The sequence below is a fragment of the Muscardinus avellanarius genome (genome assembly GCF_963383645.1).
Source record: "Muscardinus avellanarius genome assembly, chromosome: 2".
NCBI lineage: Eukaryota > Metazoa > Chordata > Mammalia > Rodentia > Gliridae > Muscardinus > Muscardinus avellanarius.
The window spans coordinates 3,568,586-3,579,377 of NC_137787.1; the positions used below are offsets into that span (position 1 = coordinate 3,568,586).

Genomic DNA, 10,792 nt, shown 5'->3' on the forward strand with positions numbered 1-10,792 from the left:
TTAATTGAGATGATCGTGTGGGTTTCCCTCTTTACTCTGTTAATGTGGTGTATCACCTTGATTGAATTACTTGTCAAACCATCCTTGCACTCCTGAAATACAACCCACTTGGTTATGGTGTATAATCCTTTTAACATGGTTTTGAATTTGCATTGCTCAAATTTTGTTGAGAATTTTCTATCAATATTTTTTTTCTTTTTCTTTCTGGCGGTACTGGGGATGGAACCCAGGGGCATTTTACCTCTGAGCTATTTTTTATTCTTTATTTTGAAATAGGGTCTCACTGAGTTGCAAAGAGCCTCACTAAGTAGCTGAGGCTGTGCGTGAACTCGGATCCTCCTGTCTCAGCCTCCCGAATGCTGGGATTACAAGTGTGCACCACCACTTCCAGCTTCTATCAATATTTATCAGGAATATTGGACTGTAATTTGCTTTTCTTGTACTATCTTTGTTTTATTTTGGTTTCAGAGTAATATTGGCCTTATAAAATGAGTTTGAAAGTGAGTCTTCTTTTTAAATTTTTTTCTTTTTTGGAGTGGGTTAAGAAGGATCAGTGTTAATTCTTCTTTAAAAGTTTGGTTGAATTCTCCAGTGAAGCCATCTGTTCCTGAGATTTCCCTTGTAGGGAGTTTTGGGTCACTGATCAAACTCCACAGTAATTCTGAGTCTATTCAGATTTAAAAAATGTATGCCTAGTGTTGGTAGGCTGTGTATTACTGGAAATGCATCTGCTTTTTCTAGCTTATCCAACATTTTGGCATATCTGTCCTCACTTTTTCCAGTTCTCCAAAGCCCTTTCAGTCTTTGAAACCTCTCAGCAGCGGGAATGTTCTGAAAGCCATTTCCGGTGTGCAGTTTGCTCTCATCTCCCCGCCAGCCTTGGAAAACCACAACATCTTTGAAACGGGGTGTGAAACCCGTTGAGAAGCATTTGGGCTTTTGGGGTACAAATATTTTTAAAAGTTTATTTGAAATTGACAGATACTTAGCCAGGAATGATGGCACACGCCTATAATCTCAGTTCTTGGTAGGCGGAGACAGAAGTGTAGGTTTGAGGGCAGCAACTTAGCAAGATCTTCAGCTACTTACTGAAACCCTGATTGAAAATTAAAATAGGGCTGTGGATGTAGCTTAAAGATAGAACGTCCCTGAGTTCAATTTGTATAGACGCGCGCGCGCATACACACACACACACACACACACACACACACACACACACACACTATGTCAGGTATTTGAAAACCAGAGAGAAAGATGCTTTCGATTTTAATTCACAGTGATGCTGATTGCCTTTAGTTGTTGTAGTTAACTACAGGTCTTTTTTTAAAAAAAATCTTTAAACTCTAACAGTAAAATACAAATTATGGTAGCAATATCCTTAGATTAAATGCATTTTAGTTGTTTAAACCAAATGGAACTTCCCGCCTCACTGTAGCCTATCCTGTATCATTTCCAATACCAAACAGTATGCTCTGAAACTCAGTACAAGAAAAACAATGGCACTAGTAACTAATGCGTGACAGTCGTGCTGGTGATGAGGTTGGCTGTGGCCTCTCCCTTGGGCTCTTTGGAGAGATGGGTCATCTGCATATCCCAACCCTCTCATTTGGTTCCTGGGAGGCTGTGGACCCACCACCAGGGCTCGTGGATCCCCACTCGCAGTTAACGGAGTCCAAGAGAACAGACATCTGCAAAACTTGTGTGATTTGAGTTCACTGGACGCCTGGGTGGGTGGAGATGCTAGTGCTTCAGAAGAGCGAGAACATAGCAAAACCAGACACAGTAACAAGTAGCCCACTGCTTGCAAAGCAGGCAGCTGTTTCCTGGGATGTAAATAGCTATTATTGAAAAATGATGTAATAGGGTATAAATGTGGCAAATTCCAGGTTAAAGCGCAGTGGGCTTCTTTATCCTGTGTCTTGGCCTCTCAGACCTGCTGCGTGTTACTGTCTATTGTAACTATTTCAGAAGCAGGCTGGGGATTCAGTGCTTCCCAAACTCTCCTCCTCATGGGATCTCCTCCTTTTTCTCTAGAAAATTCTGTGGAATGAGTGTCCCATGGCATCTACTTTGGGAAATGCTGACCAAACCTACTGTGGAAGAGATGGCAGTTAGCAATCATTTCCTACCCATTCTGCATCCAGCATTTAGCAAGCAGCCTATCACAACCCTCCCAGGAGGCTGCTGGCAAGAGAGGTGTTATCACTGTTGTTATCCTGCTATAGACGAGCAAACTGAGGCTTTGAACAACTGAGTGGCCGCGATGGTTTTGATATAGACGGTCCCCCAGAGACACTCCTGTCTTAGGCCACGCAGCCAGGCTTTGAGGTGGAGCATGGCTGGGGTGGGAGGCACTGGGGGCATGGCCTTGGGGCCTTTGTCTGTCCCTAGCTCCCCCCTCTCTTTCTCTGCTTCCTGGCCACCGTAAGGTGAAATCAGCTTTTCCTCTGCCAAACTCTATTGCCCAGCCATTTCTGCTTTGAAGCCTGTCAATCTTGGACTGACCTCTGACATCATGAGACCCAAATAAACCTTTCTTCCTCTGAGCTGTGCCCATCAGCTACTTTGGATATAGTGTTGGAAAAGCTAGCTATGACTTCAATGGTTTTCCGAAGGGAGGGTGTGGTGGTCTGGTGTCCAGGGTTATCTTGGTCTCCCCAACATCACTGGCTCCTTATCTGATTCCTAAGAAGCCAAAATGGAGGCTATGGAACTTTATTGACTAGTTATCATGGAATCATGCTATTGTCATGGAGGGAAATCCTTTTTCTGCTTTTCTTCTTACCTCATTCATGTTCAGATGCCATTTGAGTCCTGAGGTGTCTCTTATTAATTGTACAATTTGGGTTATTTATGCTCTGGACGTCAATTTCTGTACCATAAGCACAGATATAGACCCCTATCTAAAAGGATCATGCAAAGATAAATTTTGAAAAATTGTCACATAGCAGATGCTGGACAACTCTGATAACATAGTATTAAAAACAGTGGTTCCATAACATTCTAGACCCCTGGTGTTGCCAATACCCTTCCTCAACACCATTACTTAAACTCTTAACCAAGGAACCTTTGACCAGTTGGGGCAAGGAGAGCCACCGCTGTGTACAGCTGCAGGCAAGAGCAGCTACGCAGTTCATGGGATCACTGCAAAGTGGAGGCGAGGGGCCCCGCCTTCAAATGTTATTAAGAATCCCAAGGCAGCAACAGCAAAACACCAAGAGCCAAACCCCCGGCCTTCTGAGCCCAAGGACCTGTGGCAGCTTTGAATACAGCCAGAGACAAAGTCGGGAAACTAGAGCCTCAGGCCAAGGGGCCAAGAGGAGGAGACAAGAGGTGCTTTCCTGCTCAGGGCTCTTCATCCTGGACAGAGAGACCAAGGCGGCTTTCTGGAGTGGTCTTGGGAGGCCCCAGCACCCAGGCCGATCTCATTGGATCAGGAAGAGGAGGGTGAGGAGGCTGATGTGAAACCTTGAGGTAGGAAGAGAAGGTGTCAGCAGGGACGGGTCTGATGACACGGGCCACTGAGTCCTTGTGAACCTGAATTCAGGTTTGCGTTGGCAGCTGGTATACCACGTGGGAGACTGTGCAACAGGCAGCCCCAGGTCTGGCCTCACAGTGCTGCTAACTAAATCCCCCTGGGTTTCTTCACTGTGAGACTGGAGGTTGGCATAGAGGAGGGAAGGTGCTAACTAGCCCCAGGGAAAGGGTGAGAGTTGAAGCGGCCCCTGTGGCCACCATTGGCTTTGCACGCCCGGGACTCAGGCAAAGCCTACTCTCCCCACCAGCTGAAGCTCCCCTCTGCAGTTCCTTTAAAGACTTTAAACACAACCTACAAATTGCACCTGGCTGTCATGGTCCTGCCACCTGCTGTGCCTGTGAGGGTCTATTCTCTTGAACCGGCTTCATCCCCATACTGGAATAGAAATATGCTCTTTCCAAGTTGCTGCCTGACTCAGTTTGGGAAGGAAAAAAGCCTTAATTGCATAATCCTTTAGCAGTGGCCAAAGTAATGCAGTCACTGGATTCCAAGATCCTCACTTGCATGCTCAATTAAAACTACTTTTCAGCTGGGCGTGGTGGTGCACACTTGTAATCCCAGCATCCAGGAGACGGAGACCGGAGGATGGCGGTTCATGGACAGCCTCGGCTGCTTAGCGAGGCTCTGCAACTCAGTGAGACCCTGTTTCAAAAATGAATAAATAAAAAGACTAAAAAATAGGGCTGGTGGTGTAGCTCAGAGGTACAATGCTCCTGGGTTCCATCCCCAGTACCACACACACACACACACACACACACACACACACACACACACACAACGAAAAAACAAAAAAAACCTACTTTCACAACAGGGATGCACCCTGGGTTTATTAATCAGTAATGGGTATAAAGAAAGAGAATGCTTTCAGGTTGTGGTGGAACCAGTATGAATGTCCATCCCAAAAAAGCGAATCGTGCTCTATGCATTGTGGGTAGGAATATCTGGCCAGGAAGTGAGCAGATAAGTCACGGTGTCATCTGTGTCCGGCTGTCTGTCTACAAGCCTTAGTTGGGGCCCTCCACCCACCCCTCACATTTTCCTTCCTCCCTCCCTCCCTCCCTTCCTTCCTTCCCTGTCATCTGTCTGTACGTATGCATGTCTGTGTACGTATGTACCTATCTGCAGTCATACATCACTTAATGATGGGGATCCATTCTGAGGAATGCATAACCAGGCAATTTTGTCATTGCGCCAACATCATCAAGTCCGGGGAAACCAGACGTCACAGGGTGCACGGACATAGACATAGATGGCTGCAGCATCCTAGGCGATCTCACCTTATGGCACCACATTGTGTATGGGGTCCTTGTTTACCAAGTATCAGTATACGGTGCGTGGCTGTGTATCTGTTTTTGCCTGTGTCTATCCATCTGTTCTGCCATCTAGTTTATCAGGTTGTTTGTGCTGCTGATTCAAAGAATGAGCCAGATGCAGGTCCCCTCGGATGTCTAAGAGTCACGGAAAGCATTGGGTTTTGAAGAATTCGGCAGCGTGAGAGTCAACATCTGCTCACTCTGTTTTGCTCTGTTTTTCAGGTTCATACTTGGTGCTCAGACAAATTGAAAATGAGGAGACATCGGCATTTGCCCCTTGTGGCCGTCTTTTGCCTCTTTCTCTCAGGCTTTTCCATGACTAATGCCCAACAGCAACAAGCAGGTAAGGCCCAGCAACATCCTTGCTTTTAGAAATGGGGATAGTGTGCTTTGATATTAGGTCTTAGACATCAGGAGCTTCATACAGAAGTTAGGCATGTTTTTAGGAGGGAGCTCAGCTATAGAGTTATCTGGCAGTGTTCATCCAGTGAGAGATGGCTTGTTTTTACTAAAGCGTGCGTTTCGTACCTTGGAATTGGTTTGAAAGGGGCTTGCTTCTGCATTGGGTATGAGCAGGTAATTTTCCTCTTAGGAGTTTCAGCTTTTGAAGAGCTTGTCCACATCCCCGCCATCAGTTTTCACTGAAAAACACAAGACCACCCACTCTCCTAACTCTGGAGAATACATAGGAGTACCTTTTAAAACTCTGGAATCATGGGACCTTTAAAAATTCTGCTTCCTAAAACTATTTTAAAAATAGATTCTAGTAACCCTATTAAGAATTTACTTTCGGAGTTTTAGAAAGTGAGAAAAGCTTCATGCATTGCATACTGGGAGGAAGTGCCTTGTCTGTCTCCTTTGCCCAGGGCGCGGGGCCGATGACAGGATCCTCCCGCTGCCGGGCCAGGTTGCTCTCTTGGGGCAGGCTCGGGCCAGCTCAGCGGAAGGGGAGGGCTCAGGTCGGCCTGAGGTAAGCAGTGTCAGAGAGCAAACCTGGGATCCCTCTGATCTGGTCAAGAGGGTCTCGGGGGTCAAACTGCCACAAAGAATCGCCCTTGAGTTCAGAGACACCAGGAACCTTCCTCCCATTCTGGAGCATGTACTGGCTTGAGTGGTGGTCACTCAGTACAGGACGACTGTGGCTGGGCACCGTGGCCGTGAGTCCAGGTGCCTGGGGTCCCACTCCTCGGTAAGTCTGCCTGTCTGTCCACACTGCAAATCTATCAAATGAAAGCCAGGTGTGAATTATTTAGTAATAAATAGAATAGTATTAAGTGAATTCATTCAGGAAGTTTTACTGATAGGAAGTAATGCTTGAACAGTAGAAAAATCTAAACCAATGTCTTTTTTTAAAGATGTCAAAAATGGTGCCGCTGCCGATATAATATTTCTAGTGGATTCTTCTTGGAGCATTGACAAAGAACATTTCCAACTTGTTCGAGAGTTTCTGTATGATGTGATAGAGTCTTTAGCTGTGGGAGAGAATGATTTCCATTTCGCTCTGGTCCAGTTCAACGGAAGCCCTCATACCGAGTTCCAGTTAAATACATATCATACTAAACAGGAAGTCCTTTCCCATATTTCCAACATGTCTTATATTGGGGGAAGCAATCAGACTGGAAAAGGATTAGAATACGTAATTCACAGTCACCTCACTAAGGCTGCCGGGAGCCGGGCCAGTGACGGAGTCCCCCAGGTCATTGTAGTGTTGACCGATGGACGCTCGGAGGACGGCTTCACTCTGCCCTCAGCAGAGCTTAAGTCTGCTGACGTTAACGTGTTTGCAATCGGAGTTGAGGAGGCAGACGAAGGAACCCTAAAAGAAATAGCCAGCGAACCACTCAAAATGCATGTTTTCAACCTAGAAAACTTGACCTCACTTCATGACATAGTAGGAAACTTAGTTTCCTGTGTGCATTCATCTGTGAGTCCAGAAAGGGCTGGGGACACGGGAACCCTAAAAGACATCACAGGTAACAGCAATGCTGCCGAGCTGCTCCCCGCCCCGCTAGCTATTCTTTGTAGTTGAGCTTGGCAACCGCTGGTCTTAAAGCAAAGCCGAGGCCAAGAGATGGTGGGGGTGGGGGGTGGGGAAGAGATGAGTGTTCCCAGGTTTAAAAACAAAGGTTTGAGCATCCTTCTGCTGTCTCCTTCTCAAACACCTACATCCCAGACTAGGCCTTTGCTTTTTGAGACAGCTAATATTTTGACCAGAATTCACATTCTGCTGTGATCCCAGAAGAGGTGTTCTACTTTCCTGAGAAAAGAAAGTCTCACCTGGCTGGGCCTCCTGTCTGCGATTGGGACGGGGGCTTGTTTCTTTCAGTGAAAGCCCCAAGTTGGGAGGTCCATGAGCCAGGAGGGAGTCTACCTTGGGGTCCAGCGGGTAGCAGAGAGTACTCTTTTCTGCTCTATGGAAGTTATTTCAGAGAATTGATAGAATCCAAGTTTTAAGACACCTTAGATGTGATGTCCTTGGAAGAAAGTGATACCTAGCAGGGAGGTTGATACCTAGAAAGTGATACCTAGCAGGGAGGTTGGCCGGCAGCTGGTGAAGGAACCCTGTGTTGGCCCTGAGACCGGACTGACGCTGTGTCCTCCATGCCATAACCAGGCTCGAGCCTCTGGCTTCTCCTCAGGCGGCCTGGCTGTGCTGATGATGTGTGAATCTTACACTGATGAGTTATTGCACCGTGACATGGGCGGAGCTAATCGGTCACAAATTATTCAACCAGTCAAGCCTGCCTACAGCTCACCTTCCAGTATTAAGTGAACTGGTGGGAAAGGAATCTCCCCCCCCCCAAATCAATCAATCAATAAATCAATCAGTCCATCCATCCATCCATCCATCCAATCAATCAATAAAAATGTTCCGTACGGCAACAGTCCTGATGAGTGCCCAGGGCGAGGCTTCCCTGTTGGTGATGGGACACCAGGCAGTGTGTTAGCACATTTGCCTAGGTAGCCATTTGGCATCTGAGAGCTAAGGATTCTGGTAAAACAGGCAGGGAGCTTCAGAGGACTAAGGAGGCGAGGTGTGAGCCCTGAGATGGAGAGAAGGGGAGAGAACGAGGGCGTGGCCTAGAATTTGAGGTGGACAGGGAGCTCCATGGGCTTAGTATCAAGCACCTCCTTATAGGAGATGGCAGCAAGGGCAGCAGTCAGGTTTCAGAGTTTGGAGGAGTCAGAGTTAACTCAGAACAGCTGCTGTGGGGTCTAATGAGGCCCTACGATGCTCAGGCAGCAGCTGCTAAATTGTAGTGAGAAGTCCAGTCGCTTTTAGAGGTTGACAGACCATGGTGCTCTCAGCACGGACCTCAGTAGCGTAGGTCCATTAGCATATATTAGCATAGACCCCCTTAGCATGGACCCTATTAGAATGGATCCCACTGCCATGCATCTTTGACTTTCTGCAGACACTCTTAAAACCAAAGGCGTTACCAGATTTGGAGTTTGCAAAGAGGACATGACCGAGAGGAAATAATACTCTTTTGGGGGGTGGAAATGCAGGGTGGTAGCTAAGTTCCTGCAAGAGCCTGCCAAGGAGCCCTTGGCTGGGCGGGGAAGCATGCAAGAGCTGGGAGAGGCTGGAGGCCTCTGAGGGGTGGAGGATGGGAGGCCAGGAGGAGCAGGGAGCCAAGTGTGTCAGCAGGGCGGGCTCCGGGTCATGCTCACAGCACAGCCCGGCTGCGCAGAGGCGCAGTAGACAGAGGCCCCTGGGGATGAGCACGCCGGCGGCCGGGAGGCTGGCGCTCAGCATTGTCCACATGCACGGGGTGGGAGCCGCTGCCCTCCCAGTGGGCCCATTTCTCAGAGAAAGGGATGAGAGATGATCTGTGTTGTCTAACACTGGGCAGTGTTCTATTCCAAATGACGTGCCTCCCTTTGGCATGATGATATCAGTATTGTCCTGTCAGGTCACAGGAAAAGAGAGTGGGTGTCCTCAAGGTCACCCCAGATGGACACTCCAGGTTTTGAGGAAATGACAAGGGATACCTACAGTGACCTACTCTGACAGTCCAGTAGTCTCTGTCTCAATGATCTGTCGCTTTGAGGCCTATAGGGATAGCAATACACCTGTCACATCAGAGAAGGGATGCTTAGAGGGGTGTTCTTTTATGTCTTGGCAACTCATGAGACAAAAAACAGGCGAGTTTGCCTTTACATGTAGCCATTATATAAAATAACAAAATTGAGAATGAAAATTTTCATGCGAATGAGACAGGAGTCTGTCAACACAGCGCATGTTCACACAGATGATAAAAAACAACAACAACAAAAAAAACCTTTGTTTTTATGCCGAGAAAGCATCTCTGCCTTCTAGTGTCTAAGTCACTAGCAGCACCAGGTCAGAATATTAATGCGTTTATGTTGTCTTTTCTACTTAACTGTACTCTGCAACTCCTCTGGCACCATGACCCACTGCATGTGCTGCAGCAAAAACAGAGTAAGACACAGAGAAATAAACCCCAAATCTAAGCCTCTTCGTACGGCTCTTGGAAAGGGCACGTGGGAGGGGCCTAGGAGACTGTTAGAGAGTCAGGGATTTTGCCTCTCCTGGGCCACTTGACCCTGGAGAGTGTTCTGGATCATAAAATAAGAACATTTTATAGGTAAAATGTGAAAGATTGTCACTGTTCTAAATGAACCTTACTCGAGTCATCAGTCTCTAATGGTTGTTTTAAAAATTCCCCTTTTCACCTTTTTTTTTTTAAAAAAAAGGATATAACTAAATCATGAAACCTTTATTGTAAAAGGAAAGCTAAAGACAGCAAGGAGTTTAGCATAAACTTTCTTTACTCTGCAAAACAAGATCTCAAAAACTTGCGACATATACCTACAATTTTGAGTTTTGCATAGGAAATAAGAATGTGATTTTTCTCCCGCCTTAAAAACAGAAGCACATGCTCACCCCAAAATAGCTTTTCCAGTGCTGCCGAAGGAGCCTGTGGTTTTTCCTTGGGTGTTGTGAAAACTTTCCGCAGACAGTGCCACAGAGGGTGTAGCCTGTGAGCCCTAAGAGCACAAACCCAGACACCCCCAAAGTCTTTCAGTTTTAGATAGCTCTGGCTTCTCTTGGCACTGGTCTTGGTCGTGGGCGTGCCTGGCCATGCGCAGGCCCCCGCGGCTCCTGGGACCGTTTGGGGCTCTGGCTCTCCTGGGTAACAAAGCATGCTCTGTGTGTCCATCACTGTGTGTGTAAGAGGATGATGTATTTTACTTGGTGATGACAAATTATCCACCATTTTTATGACTTGCTGCTGTAGCTATTCAGCCTCTTAGAAGAGGAATATTCTCAGACTGTCCCTCAGCCTTCATCGACTTCATTGGCACAAATGTAAATTGCAGCCAAAACTAAGCGATACGTGCAGGAGTCGTGCCATTCCTGTGACTCAGGTACCTTTTCTTTAGTTGGCCACATCAACCATGGCTCATTGCCTCCTACATGTTCCGATGTCCTGAGTAAGCACCCTCTGTGTCCCTTGGAATCACGATTTAGGCCTTGGCATGAGGAGGTTTTGGTGATGTGTCTTGCGAGGCCTTTGCCCGATGCCAGCCCTCTCTGTGGCCTGTGACGCAGGTCGGACTCTTAGGCGCTGCTCCCTCCCCAGATCCTTAAGGAAGCTTCTGTTTTGGCTGAAGAGTGGTCAGTGTTTTGGCATTCTAAGCAAAGGTCCAGTCTTTCTTGACAGTATAGTGCCATAATTATAGAAAACACAAGATCGTAATTACTATAGCCAAACAATGATCCTTGTCATTGTAGCTTACAAAAAGTCTTGCGATAGCAACATTCCCAAGTTATTACATTCCCCTAGGCAAAGAATTAATTTATGAAGATCAGTTGTTTGGCCCTTTTGTGTATTTAGGGAGGAAAGAGCAACTCCAATGGAAGCCCCCACCCCTTAGGCTTACTCCATGGCCAGAGCCGAGAGTGCTTTTT

General features: G+C 47.0%; 1 protein-coding gene across 1 annotated transcript in view; it reads left to right on the forward strand.

Annotated features, from left to right (window-relative positions):
* Positions 1-5,103: 5,103 nt before the first annotated feature.
* Positions 5,104-10,792, forward strand: part of COL6A3 (collagen type VI alpha 3 chain) — a gene marked incomplete at both ends in the record, with an annotated part of 68,308 nt that continues 62,619 nt past the window's right edge. Inside the window, 2 exons of the mRNA XM_080689292.1 lie at positions 5,104-5,194; positions 6,207-6,824. Coding sequence (XP_080545418.1) covers positions 5,104-5,194; positions 6,207-6,824 — 709 coding nt within the window. The remainder of the gene's footprint in view (positions 5,195-6,206; positions 6,825-10,792) is intronic.